Raw genomic sequence first — 19,901 nt, forward strand, 5'->3', positions numbered from 1 at the left:
AGTGGTCGATAACAGTTCGATAGCGGGTGGCTTGATAAGACCAATAAACTCTCGCTAGAATAGACTCAAGATGACTCTGATACCATATTAAAAAGTGGACTTTAAGTCTAACTCGAGCTTATAAAACTGGCTTATAAGGTAAGGTTTGCACCCACTTATATAGTATGAAATGCTCTAATCTCTAGTCCACGTGAGATCTCCAACATTAAACAACTTCAATTTTTTAATTTTTCCTATAAAATTGACTCTAGAATATGTAAGTTGTGTTTCCAAATGTTACATGTAAAATTCAGCATCATAAAGGGAAGAGTAGAACACCCTCTTATATACCATGTGATGTGGCCATTCTTCTATTGAAAACAGTTGATGGAAAGTGAAATTTCCTCACCAACAGGCAAGCATTTAAGACAGCAAGAAGGACTCTATTCAGGACTTCTAAATATCTGCTTATCATCAGTCCTCCACTCAAATCTACTCAGTAGCTTCAGAAAAGAAGCAATATTTTGAATGGCTACTAGCACAAGAGACAGTGATGGGACCGAGCCTCAAAGAGGGTATTGGAGATGGAGCAAGCAAGATTTCTTGCCGGAGGAGTCCTTCCAAAGCTGGAACAACTACGTTTCTGCACTCTCACAAACATGGCTAAGGTTTAAGGATCGTCTCTTCAGCAGATCAGACGATGCCACTGAGACAGAAGAACTCAAGAAACAAAGTGAGCATGACATGAAACGTTGCCTCAACTGGTGGGACATGATATGGTTCGGTTTTGGTGCAGTGATTGGAGCAGGAATCTTTGTGCTCACTGGTCAAGAGGCTCATGACCATGCTGGATCAGCTATTGTCTTATCCTATGTTGCCTCAGGCTTCTCAGCAATGCTTTCTGTTTTCTGCTACACAGAATTTGCTGTAGAAGTTCCATCAGCAGGAGGCTCATTTGCTTATCTGAGAGTTGAATTGGGAGACTTTGTTGCTTTCATAACAGCTGGAAACATTCTTCTTGAAAGTGTAATTGGAAGTGCAGCAGTGGCCAGATCATGGACTTCTTACTTCACAAACCTTTTGAACCGTCCAAAGAATTCATTGCGCATTAAAACAAATCTCAAAGAGGGGTACAACTTGTTGGACCCAATAGCTTCTGGGGTTCTGGTGATTGCTTCAGTGATCACAATGATCAGCACAAAAAAAACTTCATTTCTCAATTGGATAGCTTCTGCCATTAACACTGCTGTTATTATATTTGTGATTGTTGCAGGGTTTCTTCATGCAGACACATCAAATTTGTCACCCTTTTTACCTTATGGTGCTAAGGGGGTGTTTCAGGCTGCAGCAATTCTTTATTTTGCATATGGAGGGTTTGACAGTATTGCAACCATGGCTGAAGAAACCAAGAATCCATCAAGGGACATTCCAATAGGTTTGATTGGGTCAATGTCCATGATCACAGTGATTTATTGCTTGATGGCACTCTCACTGAGCATGATGCAGAAGTACACAGAGATAGACACTGGTGCTGCTTTCTCAATTGCATTTCAGAGTGTGGGAATGAAGTGGGCAAAATATGTGGTAGCTTTTGGTGCATTGAAGGGGATGACCACAGTGCTTCTGGTGGCTAGATTGTCACAGGCACGCTATATTACTCATATTGCACGTTGCCACATGATCCCACCATGGTTTGCTCTTGTGCACCCTAAGACAGGAACCCCTATAAATGCTACACTCTTGATCACCATTGCAAGTGCCATCATAGCCTTTTTCACAGGCTTGGATGTGTTGTCAGGCTTGATATCTGTGAGCACACTCTTTGTGTTCATGATGATATCTGCTGCCCTTTTGGTGAGGAGGTACTATGTGAAAGGGGTGACACCAAGGGAGAATCTGTTAAAGCTAGTTATCTTCTTGGTGCTCATTATTGCTTCCTCAGTAGGAATTTCAGCCTTTTGGGGGCTGAAGCCTAATGGTTGGTTAGGATACACTGTGACTATTCCTGTTTGGTTCTTGGCAACTCTAGGAATGTCACTGTTTTTGACTCAGCAAAGGGTGCCAAGAGTTTGGGGTGTTCCACTTGTTCCATGGTTGCCATCTTTGTCAATTGCAACAAATGTCTTCCTCATGGGGTCTTTGGAGTATGATGCCTTCATAAGATTTGCAGTGTGCACAGTGGTAATGCTGATCTACTATTTTCTCTTTGGTCTCCATGCAACTTATGATATGGCTCATCAACAAGAAAAGCTGCAATCAAAACTTCACCATACAGAAACCATCAAGAATGAAGGGCCATAGATAAAGTGTATCCTCATCTGTTTGTATTCTGAATCATATTTGGTGCTAGATTGAGACTATTGGAAACATGTATAATAATTTGTATAGTTGTTTCATGGAACTTAGTCTTCTTTTTTTCTTTGACAATCTTGTAATAAAAACTTTGAAATCCCAACCATTAACAAAACAAAATTTTAAAATAAAATACCAAAACTGTTTTTAAAAAAGTCCTTGTTTATTAACAGTTGTTAATCTAAAAACAAGTGTATGAATTAATCACTACCCTTTTAAATCCAGAGTTTACTTTTATCATGTTCAGAAAATAAATATTAAAATAAAATTTAATTGTATTTATAATGGACAATTTTTTCTTTTCTTTTCAAATTTTAATTAATGAATCAACTAAAAAATTGTACTTGAATTGAACTCGTTTACAAAAATTAACTACAACAACCCAACTCAATTAATTCATTATTCAACTCAATATAATGAGTTTCTCTAATACTTTTCTTTGATTTAGACTTTTTACAATTTAAAAATTAATTTTATTATATAATGAAATATTTTTCTTTTTAAAATATAAGATCTTTTACATGAGATATGCTTTTATTATGGCAAATCAACATAGTTTAATGATATTTTTTTTATAATAGTTAGGTCTTAAATTTAATATATGGTCTGGTCTTGCTTCCTGAACAAATATACAGTCATCGTCCCCATGAAAATGTAGCAGCTTCTCCATCTCCGACAAGATGACATTAACATTCTCAAAACTGTGAACTCAACTCATTGACACTACCCATTACATCAAAACCCCACCTTTTGGAATGATCCATGCTATGCCCAAGTTCTCCACAAGAAACCTTCTCAAACATTCTCTTCCAACAACACTCCATCGCTATTTCTCCCAAACCCTAGCATTTCCCTCTCACTCTTCCTCTCCCCATGTACCTCAACCTCACCCTTCGGCTGAAATCTTCAAATCCGGTACCAAAATGGGTTCTTACAAATTGGGTGATTTGTCTTTCTATTCCCTCATTCAGAACCACGCCTCTACCCTCGATTTTGGGTCCCTGGAAGAGGTCCTTCAGCAAATGAAGCGCGAAAGGAGGGTTTTTGTAGAGAGGAATTTCATAGTTATGTTCAAAGCTTATGGGAAGGCTCATTTGCCTGAGAAAGCTGTGGACTTGTTCCTCAGAATGGGGGGTGAGTTTCAGTGTAAACAAACTGTGAAATCATTCAATTCGGTTCTTAGTGTTGTTATTCAAGAGGGTCTTTTCAATCGGGCCTTGGAGTTGTACTCACATGTTGTTGCATCCAAGAGTTTTAACATACACCCAAATGCACTCACTTTTAACTTGCTCATTAAGGCCATGTGTAGGCTTGGTTTGGTTGATCAAGCAGTTGAGGTTTTTAGAGAGATTCCACTGAGGAATTGTGCTCCTGATGCTTACACGTATTCTACCTTGATGCATGGGTTGTGTCAGGAGGGTAGAATCGACGAGGCGGTTTCGTTGTTGGATGAAATGCAAGTTGAGGGCACCTTCCCTAACCCGGTTGCGTTTAATGTGTTGATCAGTGCATTGTGCAAGAATGGTGACTTGGCACGTGCAGCCAAGCTGGTTGATAATATGTTTCTTAAGGGTTGTGTCCCGAATGAAGTGACCTATAATGCACTTGTTCATGGCTTGTGCCTCAAGGGAAAGTTGGAGAAGGCAGTGAGTTTGTTGAACAGGATGGTGTTGAATAAGTGTGTACCTAATGATGTTACCTTTGGAACACTTATTAATGGGTTTGTTAAGCAAGGTAGAGCCTCCGAAGGGGCTCGAGTTTTGGTCTCCTTGGAAGAGAGGGACCATTGTGGGAACGAGTATGTGTACTCGTCCCTTATCAGTGGCCTGTGCAAGGAGGGAAAATTCAACCATGCAATGCAGTTGTGGAAGGAAATGGTTGGAAAGGGATGTAAACCAAATACTGTTGTTTATAGTGCTCTTATTGATGGGCTTTGCCGAGAAGGGAAGTTAGATGAAGCAAGGGAGGTCTTATCTGAAATGAAGAGTAAAGGTTACTTGCCCAATTCTTTCACTTACAGTTCCCTCATGAGGGGTTATTTTGAAGCAGGCATTAGCCATAAAGCTATTCTTGTTTGGAAAGAGATGGCCGACAATAATTGTAATCATAATGAGGTTTGTTACAGTATACTCATTAATGGCTTGTGCAAGGATGGGAAGGTTATGGAGGCTTTAATGGTGTGGAAGCAAATGCTGAGCAGAGGAATTAAATTAGATGTTGTGGCTTACAGTTCAATGATTCATGGCTTCTGTAATGCTAACTTAATAGAACATGGCCTGAAACTTTTCAATCAGATGCTTTGTCAGGAGCCGGAGGTGCAGCCGGATGTGATAACGTATAACATAATTTTAAATGCTTTGTGCATGCACAATAGCATCTCTCGAGCCATTGATATTCTAAATATTATGCTAGATCAAGGTTGTGATCCTGATTTTATTACGTGCGACGTTTTCTTGAAGACTTTAAGAGAAAATGTGAATCCACCTCAAGATGGTAGGGAGTTTCTAGATGAGCTTGTAGTAAGGTTAGTTAAGCGACAGAGAACCATAGGTGCTTCCAAAATTATCGAAGTGATGCTGCATAAGTTTTTGCTGCCAAAAGCTTCTACTTGGGCAATGATTGTTCAACAGCTCTGCAAACCCAAAAGGGTTCGAAAAGTCATCAGTGAATGTTGGAGCAAGCTAAGTGGCTGATATCTGGTAAGATATGTTATTCAATCACAATTTTCTTGGATCTTAGCAACTTTGGATACAGGGAGCTTGATTGAGGCCCTCGAGCCAAAGACCTTGAACTTTCATAAAGCCAGATGTTGGTGTGAGCCAAACAGGTGACAAGTGAGTATACACTTTAGATGTTTAAACCTCTTGCTTTTGTCCATCCAAAATCTTGCTTTTGTCCATAATATTTTATAACTTACAATGGGATCATTGTCCTAAAAGCTTAAAATGTTCCATTATCCAATTGGCTATGATGTGTTTGTAAATGCACCATATTTTGACTGATGTATTTGTACAGGAACAGAATGAAAGACTAATTTTTTGGTAATGGTTGTCTATAGGACCAGAATTATCTTTCTTTGTAAGTTAACTATCACAGTTGTAGATGATTGAGTGAGAAAATTTTTGGGGCTGTGATGAATGAAACCAATAGTTAAAGTATCAAGAATTGTTGTTTATCCACTCATTTCATGTGTATGTTAAGTTTTTTAAACATGCTCTGTTCTTGTTGTATAAGGAATAATCAGCTTTTGTTTTGGTAATTCATTCTTCATTTCTAAAAGCTTCGTTACCAGATTATAGTTTTTGGTTTTTTCCACACTACAATGTACTCCGTCAAAAATATGCTCTGATAAAATTTAATTGATAAAATAATTGCATTTAAAATTCATCCAAAGAATAACAAGTAGCAGTGAATGATTATGTAAATAATTTTTTCAACTCTTCATAATAGTTTAGCAGTAGATTCTTAATATTGGAACAATTTTTAACGAACAAAATTTACAACTTATATTAATTTTACAGATAAAAAATCGTATTTGAAAATTCATCTTAAAGAACCCATAACTTCAAGAATGGGTAGTAGATGATCATGTAAGTTTTTTTTTTTCAACTCTTATAGTTTAGTAGTGCTCTAAACTATTCTTTTAGTATTTTAGTTTTTTATAAATTGAATTAAAAATAATAATTTAGTTTAGTTTTAATAAAAATGATTCAGTTTTTTTTATAGTTTATTTCAGTTCAATTAAGTATTTGTTAAAATTTGTTTTTAGCACCTATTTAGAATTAATCAATAAATTAATCAATATAAATTACCAAAGTAAAACTCCTACTGTGATTGGATGCCAGTATAATAGGTGTTTTTATGTAAGTTTTTTATTTTATTTTTATAAGACATCAATACATGGCTGCAACACACAAAGAAATCGAAAAGCACGTGATAGATTGAAGATAACTTTGAGCAGATTTGATTAACCACCCTTACGAACTTACTATTTATTAGGCAAAATGGTGGATGAAATATTGGATTGGTGAACCAAAAATTGTATTTAGGCCACAAAGAAGAAGCAGAGTTTGGTATCAATGTCGTCATAAGTTGATCTCTAACATCACATGGATCCTTATTCTATATCTAAGGTGTATACATGTACATCTCAAAAGTTCTATTTACAAACTGTGGAAATTGGAAATTATTCTATGCAGAAATTTTCTGTATGCATTCCAATCGTTCGCATAATTATCCTACAGGCTACAGTAAAGTGCTGATCTTCCCTCGCTGTGAAATGGATTCAAATCCACGTAGCCATACCTGTTTAATCCATCTCTCAAATGGATTCTATAGTGCAACGAGTTCCTTTGACTACTTTTAGCTTATTATGTATGTCTGCAGGCTGAATATAGATAATGGCAAAATAAGAAGATTGTTCCCCATAAAAGCTGTCTCAAATGCAGTAAATTAGTTGAAGGACGAAATGTGAATGCAGTTCCTTACATGACTTATGCAAACCTTTTATAACGTAAATTACTAAGTAAAACATCAATTCTAATCAAAGAACAATGTCAGATAAACTTGAACTGCATCTAAATTTTTGTCTTTGGTTAAAAGGTGAAGAGATATGAATATTGAATATACCTTACACGGTGCCTTCTTGTCGTAAAGGCTGAGCTTCAGCATGCACTACATTATTTTGCTGGTCCAGTGGCATGTACTGTGACATGATTGCCATGATCTCAGAGTCCATGTAAGACTACAAAAAGGAGACATGTAAATTAATACGGTGATTGGTGATAATTTGGATTTCCAATTTAATGTGAACGATGTGTAACGTTATCTCTAGTTGAGAATGAATTAGGCTTACCCGGAGCCTATATTTGTAGAACACGTAACCAGCTAGACCAGCGCCCACAACAACTGCTATGACCACAAAGGCAAGGAACCGGCCAAATCGTGATCCATTTCTTTCTGCGTGAGAGAAAAAGCAAAATTCTAATCATAAACAAACTGAATTTTCTTTAAAACACTTTAGTTATGGTGGTGGGATCACGAATTGACAGTAGTAATAATAGCAGAGCAACAGATGGACTTTAATATCTTACCAATACAGACGTCTTGTTCCTTTATGTATAGAAGATTTCCCTTGCATTTACAATCGTAACTACCCCAAGTGTTCTTGCAGCTGCAGCCATCACACTGACAAGCACTTCGTTCCTTACATTCGTCAACATCTGAATATGATCAAAACATGTTTTTAGATAGATTTATATTTTTACAAAATTGATCATACAAAGAAAACAACATGTGCTCAATTGCTTGCCAGAGTAAAATCAAATCTTACCTTCGCATTTATTACCATCCCCAATAAACCCAACCGGGCATTGACAGCCATTTGCCTTGGAGTCCTTCATTTATACAGAAGGGAATTCAGTTAGCCAAGAGGGATGTCGAGGAAAGTGGCACAATAAATATTTTTCAATAATCAAAAGAAAAAATGAAGGTTAGGTTATGCAGTACTGAACTGAGCAAGCTGAGAAAGTTAGTCCTTTTTTAGTTTCTGACCAACAACCACCATTGTTTATAGAACACCTTGCAGGTCCAAAAGCTGTCAAATAAGGAAAAGAATATAAACTTCAGAAACATCATGAAAAAGAACATATATGTTGAATATAGAAGCAAAACAATTGCCTCATATTATGGACCATGCAACGACTTTTTTAATAGTTTGGTCATTCTAAATGTACATTAACCCATCCATAGGTATTCGAATGTTTTATTAACTTATTCCCGAGCAGCCATAGGTAACATTGACATACAAGGCTCTTCAAAGAGAAACGGAGATGACTGGCTTGAAAAAAAAACAATCCTAGCAATACTGAAATGGCGCTTTTATATCTTTCAAAAGTTTTCTGTATAAGTTATCCCACAAGAACCCAGTACTGAATTGTTGTTGTTCAGAAAAAATTAACTTAATAACGGATCTTTTCATTGTGAAAGTGCTTATTAAAGTGAAAATTGACCACATAATGATTAACACATAAATAGTAAATAGTAATTCTCATACAGTGTTTCAACATGAATTCATATTCCCTGGCATTTTTTTTCCTTAAGTAAATCAGTCTAGAGCACGAATAAGAATGTTTAGGGGGAGAGGATCTACTGATCTTCATCCAAATTTATGAGTAAACATCCATTTGTAATTGGATTTTGATTCCAATATAAAATAAATTTTCTCAATGATGAGAGTTACATATGGATAGATTCCTAAGATGAAAGTTTTTATTAAAAAAGAGTTGCATATGGATGACTTCCAAATCATAGAGGAAATGTTTTAATCTCTGGCTCCCTTAGCCAGCTTGTTGTATGAGAAAAGAGAAAAGAATATTTTGATATTAAAAAATAATGTTTTAGATTGGAAAATGCATACCTTCACAAGTAGTATAACCATCACCCTTATACTGAACACCGTTCACAACAGGGCACTCGCAAACTCTTCCCCTGAATGTATCCTGAACAAATGTATAAAGGCTTAGTTTCTAGTCAATCATAAGCAGACACACATGGACCGCCATACATCATGTCCAGTGATTCTAACTATGGGGGAGGGGAATGGTAACAGAAATTCCTTATTTTATACCTTGCAAGCACTTATGTTAGCTTTTTTGTCTTCCCAGCATCCTCCATTTCTTTCAAGACACTCATTAGTCTCAACATCTGATAAACTCAAACCAGGATGTATAGTTTAGAATATTAAACAGTAGATTTTTAGAACTAAAAGAGTCAATCATCAGTGAAATTCATATAACACGATATTAGGCACACTAACCTCCACTTAAACAAACTGAAGGTTCAGTAGTCTCCTTAAATCCAGAACATACAGCCTTCAGTACAGCAGTTCTCTCCAATTTTCCTTTAGAGAAGATAAATAAAATATTCAGAAATCTGATACGTGAAACATCAGATATGGTCATATAAAGGGTAGTTAAAGTTGACATGTAACACATACATCCACTACATTACACCAATAACAAATTTAGAAACTCAATTAACCAATCAACTAAAATAAAAAGAATAAAGCCCATAATATACCGGGAATAGATTAAGGAATGGAAGAAGATCACACAGAAGAACAAAAGTGCATTAGAGAGAACTAAAGAAGTTCTAAACTTCACCAATCTGCCTCGAGTGTAAAAGAAAACCCAGTTTTTCAATAACGTGAAGGCAGAGTCAAAACCCTAAATTCTAAGTAAGAATTAGGCTGAAGCCCAAAAATCAAATTAAAATCTTCCGTGAGTCTAAACTAGTTTCGGGACAACCAGACATGTCTAAACATTAACAGAAAAATGTTCGGAAGATGATCACGATGGTTGATGCTCTAGTTTTAGACAGAAGCATTGCATAGTTGAAATTCACAGAGCTTTTCAGTGGTCAAGCCCGGGAAACATGTAGAACCAAAAGTCATAATAGGTATAGAGTAACAGCACTTTTTCTTGACCCTTAAAACTGGATTTTGATAGCCAGATTCAATAATAGAATGCACAGGTCACTCGTACATTATTGAAGATCAGTAAAAGCATGACGTGTTCAATTTACTTGATTTCATGTAGGGATTTAAGTAACTAACCTCTATACTGGACATTGTTTAAAACCAATGTTGGCAAGATGGTGATATCACCCCGAGATCCCCTACCGATCTGAATATCACAAATGAAACGCAAGTATATCAACTATTGAATTATGTAATCGCCTGGATTTGTTACTTCATTTTATACGGAAGCCTTTATGATGACAGTTATAACATTTTTTTTTCTTTAATTCTAAAGATATGGCAATAAATATTAAAATGTGACCTGGACTTGTTGCTCATTCTTTAGCACTTCATTCTCCACATCCGCTTCAGGATCACCCATGCATTTTTTAATTTTCTCCAAAGGCAGATCTGTAGTATTAATATTTAACTTTTCACAATAGAAGAAAAACAACTTATTTGATTCACAACAGCATCAAAAAGCAGTATTTACCCAATGATTTCATCACTTCCTCAGCACAATCTTTGCTGTATCTTTTCTCCTTCATAGAACATCTGACATGGAAATCTGTCACATAATCCCACCAGACCCATGAACGGTTGCTCTCATTGGCAACCCTATGGACACACAGCTGCCTCAAATTTTCATACACCACATCCTTTCCTTCATAGCCCTCTCCAAAATCCTTCTCTGGGTCCGGGGCACAATATCTCCCATGGTTTATACACTGCGATTTACACTGACTGCTAAGAATGAAGGGCGGTGGACAAAACCAAGTTATATAGTGTGGAGTGAACAAGGTGTAACCTCCCCTCTCAAGAATCTGAGCATGACCCTTAAAATTCTTCACGAAACTCATCTGCTCGTCGCAACGAGCTCCACATTCATCATTGCTGTTGGTCCAAAACTCATACTCAACTCTGTTATCAGGGTGAGGTACGGACTCTCTCCAGTCAATTCTCAGCAAAACTTCATCTTTGTTATTCAAAGCGTCCTTCAACAAATCACCAAAGGATTTCTCTATCAGAGCTGATGGAATCACAATCTTCTCTATGTATCCATCTGCATCAGAGCTCTCCTCCGGAGAATCCATGGTTATAAGAGATTCATCAATGCTGTCGGTCACCAAAACTGCCGCAGCACCAGCTAATTGTGCATGCCAAACCTTCAAGGCAAAATAACACTCTACAAGTGCAAATAACTTTCCCAGTAAGCATCACAAAATATGGCTATGAAGAATAATGATAGAAAACAATTATTGAAGCTCCCACGACAAGCTTCTGAGCCTAGTTCTGCTGTTGCCTTTAGGATTCATTAAAATAAACATCCAAACACCTGTTTAGAAAGCTTATTTATAGTTTATACGGACTTATCATAGACAAACAATTGTGTAAACATTTGGAATAATATTACAAAAGTTAAAAATCAATTTTATGAGAAATTAATATTAGAGACTCTTTGTAAATTAAGTTATTATTTTATATAAATTAATTTCAACTTATAAAATGAGTTTATTTTATTTTTCATATTTTATTATGTTTATAAGTATTTTCGCAGAAATTCATCCAAACACGAACAATTTCTCCAGGATAACTCCCGATTTATTTTTCCTTTTTTCCTCCAGTATATAAACAGTTCATACAAAATGAACTTACGTTGTAAGCACTTAATTAAGCTATTTATCCAAACGGGGAAGGAAAGCCAAATTAAGAAGAAACAATACTAACAGTCGAAAAAGGAAAGAGCAGGACTTCATTTCTCTTCATATTTCACCAAAGATAAGAAATTCGATTAAAAAAGAAAATATAATTAACAAAAACAAAAACAGGTTCAATTAACAGATAAACCTATTCCATACTAGAATCAACGTATAAACTATCAACCAACATAACTGGTTTCAGAACAGAACACACCATACAAAAAAACAGGATAATGTAACAGTAAATTAACACGACACGAATGAAACATGAAGCACGCAAGAAGAACGAATCAAAGTCAACGAAGACAAAACCGAGGAAGCAGATAGATACATATATAGATGGACAGATAGGTACCTCCGCGATCAAGGAGAACAATAGTAGGACGATGGGACTGAAGTTTGAAAGGCTTGTCTCCGTCGAAGACCTTACAACCGTGGGAGCCTTTGGCGGGATACATCACAGAGCCAACGATGAATCCTCCGTAGTCAGGAAGGCCGAAGTTACCGATAGCGCCGTCGCGTTTCGTCCGCATCTTGTGCGGCGAAAGAACGGCTATGCTGCTCTTCTCCACCACAAACCGCGCGTCGACGAGAATCAGCCACGCCGCAAACAGAGTGACGGCCGCAGCCGCAGCAACGCACACTTTCATGGTTGATTTGCGGTGGTGATGTTAGTGAAGAAATGAAGGAAAGAGAAGAAGAAGAAGAAGAAGAAGAAGGCGTGTGGTTGAAGATTGTGTAACTGTCTAGGTCGTACCGGTGGAAAACTTTGCTTAGAGAGAGAGAGAGAGAGAGAGAGAGAGTGTCGTTTAATGGTGCGGAGGTTTGCGTTTCGCAATCAAACGGTGACGTAAAGCAAGGGTAAACGACAGGTGAAAGGAAGAGGAGGTGGTGGACGGAGTCAGGGCAGCTACCTTCTACACAAACAGACACACGCGCGCGCCAACACAACACACACTTCCTTTTTTTCTTTTTCTTTTTCTTGTGTCAATCCGAATTTATATATTTTCTCAGTGGAGGGAAAGTTTCTGTCGCCTTTTTATTTTAATTAATACAATTTATTAATAAAATGAATAAATTTCTACTTGTTTTATTTGTTTGTCTCAAGTGTTTTTATTTTAACTATAAACTATTAATAAATGTTTTTACAATTTATTAGAGATCAAATATCCTTTATTAATAGATAAGGCCAGGTGATTTAGTTCAGAATTCAACATAATATTATTTTTTATTTTATTTTTATTATGAATTTTTTTTCTTATTTATATTGTTTTAGTGAGTGTTATCCAATCAGAAATGATTAAAACAAATTTAATAAACATTTAGTCATATTTTATAATCTTAATCGCACTTTCGATTTTTATGGTATATTAATAAATAAGTCTTATCTTTTTATTATATAATAGGTATGTGTTTTGAGTCATAAATTTTTAAAAAAATTGTTGATAAAACAATAAATAAGAAATAAAAGCTGAAACTGAAAAAATATACAGGTAAATGTGTGTAAAACTGTCTTAATCTAATCAGAAATTTAGAATTTGATTTATTTAATTCTGAGTCAAAAATACCCCAACTTGAGTAATCTTATCTAACTTCTCAACAAGTTTTTTTATCAAAAAAATATTTGTATGGATTTTTCTTTTCTGTTGACTTAACAACTAACGAGTTATTAGTTTTTTTATGATTCTAGTGTTAATACAAAAATTATCAACAATTTGGTTTGAGTGTGAGAAAAGAGTTAGATATGGACAAACTCAATAAATATTTTAAAATATGATATAGAAAAATAGAAATACGCCTAAAAAGTTAATAGAAATGGAATTATTCCTTATAAATAAAAAGTTTCACCAGTTGCAAAATCTAAGAAATATATTATTACTATTAATAGTTAAGGTAAGTCAAAACAAACAAATTGAATTGAATTATTTTAAATTAAAATTCATCTGTATCATAATATTAGTCTAACTTAGTTTTGCTTTAAACTATCTTAATTTAATTCTAGTTGAATCTAATTCATGGAATATTAAAAGTAATATCTTGACATCTAAGAGGGAGAGAAGAAAACCCATTTAATAACTTCAAAAAATAATATTTGATTCATATTTATTTTATTTTTTAATTTAAAATTGTATTTCATATTATTATATTATTAAAGTGGGTTTTCAAGTGGGTATTTTTTTAGTATGAATCTATATTTATTTTGAATGGACTGAGTCTAGGGTGACAATGAAGTATTATGGATATTTTTATCTAGTTCAATGAAGACACTAATCACAATTCCCATTAAGTTTCTTTTCATTGTCTTTTCAACTTTATGGAATCACTTAAATAGACATGAAGACACATATTTTCTCATTGAAAAATCATGAATAAAAAAATTAAAAAGCTTAGCTTTCTGGTTTTTTTTAACATATTAATATATATTAGGATAACAATATATATTAGGATAACAGATGATGATTGTTACTTATCAGTGTAGTTGATAACAAATAATTGTTGTTACTAGTCAGTGTAGTTAATATTATATATATTATGTGGTAAAAGAATATTAATTTTTTTATAAGACAAAATTGTTAATGGTACCTTTTCTTGTACAAAAGAAAGTTACCTAGAAGTTTACTTGGTCCTTATGAAATTGCAAAGAACAAAAGGCCATTAGGGTTTCTTGGGTCAAGTCAATGAAAAAATAAAATAAAATAGAAAGAGAGAAAAGTTTCTTTGGATTTTAGGGTTCCATTTGTAAGTCTTCTGGAAAAAGATAGTCAATGTGGAACAATGATGCTGAAAAGTACACCTTAGAAGGCACGTTAAGCGCTTTTGGGGCTAATCATATTATTCACAAGCTAAGACTTCAAATCTTGAAAATTATTTATAACTTTTTTCTGTATGACGTTAGATCTACTTTATATTTATGTAAAATATAAAAAGGACAATTAAAAATTAATAAAATTATAAAAAGAACTTTACACACTTGATTTAGGAAAAAATAATTTTAAAAGTGATTAATTTAAAAGAACTTAAATTTAATGGAAAATAGAAAATGACAAGTTGATTCTTTAAGAAAATGAACTATAATTTAATATGGAATGTTGAATTAGAAAATGACATGTTAAAATTATACTTAAAATACTGTTAAGTTGGTTTTAAAAAAAAAATATGTGTAGAAGACCATTATATTATACAAGTCAACTGCGTAGTGGTTTTTCTTTCTTCAAAATTTGCAATATTATTATTACACAATGGCCATATAAATAATACCCCATTTATAAGGTGGGAATTATTTTTTTTATAAATAACATGTAATTTTTATGAAAAATAATAGTATTATAAATTACAAACTTTTTTTCTAAATATTTAATACACTCACGCAAAACCTTTATATATATAAACTTAAATATTACTCAACAGGAGTTAAGTTGAAATTAATCATATAATCTGAACTAAACCATTTTTTTTTACAATTTTGATTGGTTTTATATATGTTTCGAATAAAATTAAATCAAAGTTTTACAATTTGGGTTGATTTTTTTTATTTCAAAATAATTTTGTGATGTACTATATTCAACAATTATTCCAATCTTAAAAACATTATCGATAAATGAATTTAAATTTCTTGTAAGACATCATATAATTATAATAATAAATTCAAAATAAAATAATTATATTAAAAGTAAAAATAATTTTGCATTATGTTAATTAAAAAGTTGAATAAATTTAACTAGATTAAGATGTTTCACAAAAATTATCATTTATATAAACTAAATATATCATGTTAAGCATTATAACTAAGAGCAAAAGAATACTTGAATTCATAATGATGATAGAACAAAGCGATTTGGTCTTCTATATCAACAATATTAGTGTGTTTAAATGATAAAGATAAAAAAATGATATTTTAAAATTTATAATAAAAATAAAACAATTTTAAAGATTTATATTTTTTAATTGTTATTACTTTTTAAAAAAAAATTATTATCTTTATTTTATTTTATTTTTTTAAAATAAAATTTATTTATTCGAAAAAAATTGGGTGTTGGCACTGCATGTGAAACATCTCTATGATGTACTCCTTGATATTGTGCTTGCCCGTATTTTTTTTTCCAAGAATATATATATTAGACTTTTCATTATTAAAAAATATATTTTCCATTTCTACCTTAACTATTTATATTTTAAAAGATTGTACCTAAAATGTTTTTGAAATGTCATTTTTCATGATCATGTATGATTCGGTCTACACTTTCAATTTTTCTTATTATTAAAGATATTCTCATAGGTAAGAGGTGAGAATGAGTTTTTTTTTTTTCATTAATAATAAACAAAAAATAATAGAGATATTTTAATTTATCTTAACCCTTATACAAAAAGGACAACTTAAAACATCAATCCTAGAAACTCATATAATAGAGATTTTAAATGGAAAGTCTAGCAAATTCTAATATCACTTATATGATACTTTTTAATATATTTCATGCAAACTAGTGATTTCAGACACCTATGAGAGTAAGAAAAAGTAGTTAAAGAAACTTTCGAAAAAATCTATGACCATACCTTCAGTTGTGTCAATGTGAAAATTTCAATGTGATTTATCTTCTCATTTTTAAAGATCTTCTAATTTATATGTTTTCACAATTCTTCTATGACGGCTATCCATACATCATCTCAAAGAATGAGTTTATTCCTTTTGACACAAGATTAAGATTTATTACTCCCAAACTATCATGACATTGTTTTTTAAAGACTTTTAAGTTTGAAACATTTAAAACAAATAAAAATTCACATTGACACTAATATTCATAGAATCATCATAAGTAAATTGATAAAATTTTAATTATTCATTGATATCTCGTCAGAATGATAAAATGCTAATAATAAAACGTGTAAAACAATCAGGATTACATAATCTTAAAAAAAAATTGGATTTGAGAATAATTTAGGATTATGTAATCTGAATATATATTATGGATTACATAATCCACAAATTATTTAATTCAAAAACTAATTACGAATCTGAAAAAAACTTCTGAATTATATAATCAGAATATAAATTACTTTAACCATTTTACAGAAGGACCTTTTTGAAATACAAAAATTTATAGAAATAGCAGAAAAACGTAAGGAGGTGCAGGAAGAAGCATCTTGTGAAAGTATAGTAGGAAAGGCCTAGAAAGTAAAGCCTTCCCAACATTGGATCAACAATGCCAATATAGCCCAATCCATGCAAACAATGCCAGACTCTTTCTTCTTGCATCCCATAATTTCTTTTTGCACCTCCATAGGATGTGCGAAATGTCCAAAGTATTCTTCATGTAGTTTCGTAGATTGCACAGTACAGTAGCTTAATACTTGTGTAATCCAACAATAATTCTCCTTTTTTTTTCTCTTTACCGTTATGGATGAGTATATTAAGGGGCATTCATTCTTTCTCTAATACACCAGAACTCATTATAAACTTTTACAACACGAATCTCTATATTATATAATTATAAATTATATAAATTAATAATAAAAGTTTACATATAAATATATTTTAGATTTTTTTAAAGTAAAAAAATATTTTTTATGATTAGATCAAAATGATTTATTCCTTACTTTTATAATTATAATAAAAAATTATACAATAAATTTGAATTTTTAAAAAATTAATATATATACTAGTACATTGGCTCGTGTAACGTATGGAAATTTTTCCAATATTTTATATGTAAATATTAATATTAAAATTAATAATTTTATTTATATATATATAAATTATAAAGTTGATGAAATGAAATTAAATATAGTGCAATACCATAAGTTTACATACTTTTAGTATATTAATGAATTTAATATAACATAACATAAATAAGTAAAAATTAATGAATAAATTTTTGCCATAATAAATACATTACAATACAATAATTTGAACAAATACATTATATAAACAATTATCTAATACTATGTTCCCATAACGTATTTATGGTGAAAATGAAGTCATCTTCACCAACCTCATGATATCTTCATGCTGTAATTTAATCTGAAAAAAAAAACCCTCCGAAAATTTATTGCAATTAAAAAAAGAATTCATTATATTATACCAAGTACAATTATTGCAAAAAACTATCAGTAGATATGTGTTTCTTCCAGAAACATATTGTAGGCAAATTCATATTAAATTATGAAGTTACCATTTATGATATAAATTAAATTAAAATGTAATATAATACAAATAAAACATGATGAAATATAAATACAAATAAAACATGATGAAATATAAATACAATGAAATACTATTTATATAAATAACTAAAGATCTTAAAAACCATACAACAATAATAAACATATATACATCATCAGGTTTTTAGATAAAAACAACAACCATTAATATTTCAATGACTAATTAATAATAAACAATATACAAAGAATAAAATGAATATAAACATTCTATAATATTAACACAAAATATATAAAATAAAAAATATGATCAAAGATTTTTATGACTTTAATATACTGGCAATTGTTATAGCGTTAAGCATATGTAATAATGTCAACCTATTGTAAATATACCAGATAATGAAACAAAATTGTAATAATTTATGTATTCACATTGCAAAAAATGCATGAACAAATAGAATATGAATATTACTAAACAAAAACATATAATGAATATAATATAAACATAAAGAGTACCAAACTCTTCATGTGTCCAAAAAAGTCCAAACAAAAAAATAAATATGTCTAAGCTTTCTTAATCACTGGTAACTATTATCCTAAGAGAATAATAAAAGAAATTATGCAGGATAGCTTAAACTGTGAATAGAAGTAAGTAACAAAACCCTGATATGAGAAGAAGGATTTCTCGTATCACATTCTAAGATAATCTTGTCTCCTTCACGAAAAGAATGAAGACGACAGAAATTTTTCCATCCTTTGCCAAGTTTAATCCGTCTAGAAGGAGACTTCCCTTTCAACACCTTGCATTCCACATCCATTAGTAGACTATGCAGGGTAACCTTATTGAATCTCCCTTGTCGAATATATTGTGAAAATGGAGTAGGAAGATCCTACAACAATATCGAAATAATAAGTAAATAGAAATGAAGTAGAATATAATACAAGGTATTTTTAAATAAATGAATGGTATACTAACCAGATAACTGAGTTTGATACTTAATCGAGACAACTTTATGAAAAAATGGTCAAAGGGACCAATGCTTAAGGGTTTCTTCCCTTCAATTTCGTCCAAATAACGATTTACTCTACTCTGAGGGACGTCATCCATATAAACAGTTATATGGAAAGCGTTGTGACCCACATACGGAATAAAATGTAGTTATCATCTGTGAAACCATACAAATCAAACAAATTAAACCATCCACTCAATATTTCCGACAAGAATAAATTTTCGTTATATTCCACTATATGGACGTTTCCTTCTGAATCAGATAGGGTCCACTCCTGTCCAAGTTCTACATAACCAAGCTATTGATTTTCAAATAAAGAAAAAAAAATGTTAGGAAATGAAGAAAAGGTTTAAAAGAAGAATTTTTTTGAAAAAAAGATAAATATACATACTTCACCACGGCTGTTCATGCACCAAAAGACTCCTCTTGTTTGAAGTCTAATGATTTCTTCAGCACTGGACGCTATTAAATGAGTAATGGAAAGAATACCAAGAAGTAAGTAGGAGAGAAAATGAATAATAGAGAAAACACCAGAAAGAAAGTAGTAGAGGAGAAGATTTTATACAAGATTTAAGTAGAAAAGAGTACAATTGTGAATAATAAAAACACCACAATGTTATGACCTTTGGTTTGTCGAGGGTCTCTTTCATTTCAAGTAAAACATTAATTAATATTAATTAATTAATAATATTAAAAAAATAACAATTAAACTGAATTATAACAGGCATACTTCAATATAATAATACAAAATACATAATTATATAATATATATAATATTATATATTATGTATATAAGATTTATAATATTTAATTATAATAAAAATAAAGTTAAATTTAAATAATATTGAAATTAAATTAAATTTTAATTGTATAAAAAAATGACTGTAGGGAAGCGAAATTTTAAATTTAAACTATTAATGTTTAATGTTGAAATGAAATGATTATGTATATCTACCAAATCTGATAAGGAAGAGGAATGAATATTTTGAAAACTGTGTAAGAGAAACTACATTAGCCACGTGTCTCTTAAAAAATACAAAATAGAATCTAAAAAAGTACAAATAAAGGTTACATTATGTGTAAATTTATGAGTTGATTGCTATCAGATATATGGAAAGCACGCATGTATCAATAAATAAAGTCTTTAAATATTTATTTTATTTAATCAAATTGTTTTATTTAATAAAT

General features: G+C 31.8%; 3 protein-coding genes across 4 annotated transcripts; 2 read left to right on the top strand and 1 right to left on the bottom strand.

Moving 5' to 3' along the window:
- Positions 1–433: 433 nt before the first annotated feature.
- LOC137822609 (cationic amino acid transporter 5-like) lies at positions 434–2,380 on the top strand. Its single transcript, XM_068627517.1, has one exon. It carries the CDS (start codon positions 508–510, stop codon positions 2,278–2,280), a length of 1,773 nt encoding a protein of 590 aa, XP_068483618.1. The 5' UTR covers positions 434–507; the 3' UTR covers positions 2,281–2,380.
- A 560-nt stretch (positions 2,381–2,940) lies between these two features.
- On the top strand, positions 2,941–6,465 carry LOC137820236 (pentatricopeptide repeat-containing protein At4g20090). 2 transcript variants are annotated; one of them, XR_011082593.1, is made up of 2 exons: positions 2,961–5,165; positions 6,331–6,465. XR_011082593.1 is itself a non-coding variant. In XM_068624196.1 (1 exon), exon 1 carries the CDS (start codon positions 3,087–3,089, stop codon positions 5,022–5,024), a length of 1,938 nt encoding a protein of 645 aa, XP_068480297.1. In that variant the 5' UTR covers positions 2,941–3,086; the 3' UTR covers positions 5,025–5,592. The 2 variants fall into 2 exon arrangements, 1 of the variants encoding a protein (XP_068480297.1); XM_068624196.1 differs by lacking the exon at positions 6,331–6,465 and having other exon boundaries at positions 2,941–5,592.
- On the bottom strand, positions 6,351–12,637 carry LOC137820238 (vacuolar-sorting receptor 6). The gene is made up of 13 exons (XM_068624197.1): positions 11,906–12,637; positions 10,344–11,036; positions 10,173–10,261; positions 9,947–10,016; positions 9,149–9,232; positions 8,960–9,036; positions 8,750–8,831; positions 7,845–7,927; positions 7,664–7,727; positions 7,425–7,553; positions 7,187–7,290; positions 6,961–7,075; positions 6,351–6,718 (listed from the first exon to the last, which is right to left on the bottom strand). Exons 1-12 carry the CDS (start codon positions 12,198–12,200, stop codon positions 6,962–6,964), a joined length of 1,884 nt encoding a protein of 627 aa, XP_068480298.1. The 5' UTR covers positions 12,201–12,637; the 3' UTR covers positions 6,351–6,718; position 6,961.
- Positions 12,638–19,901: the final 7,264 nt, after the last annotated feature.

This window comes from Phaseolus vulgaris, chromosome 9 (assembly GCF_000499845.2).
Source record: "Phaseolus vulgaris cultivar G19833 chromosome 9, P. vulgaris v2.0, whole genome shotgun sequence".
Taxonomy (NCBI): Eukaryota; Viridiplantae; Streptophyta; class Magnoliopsida; order Fabales; family Fabaceae; genus Phaseolus; species Phaseolus vulgaris.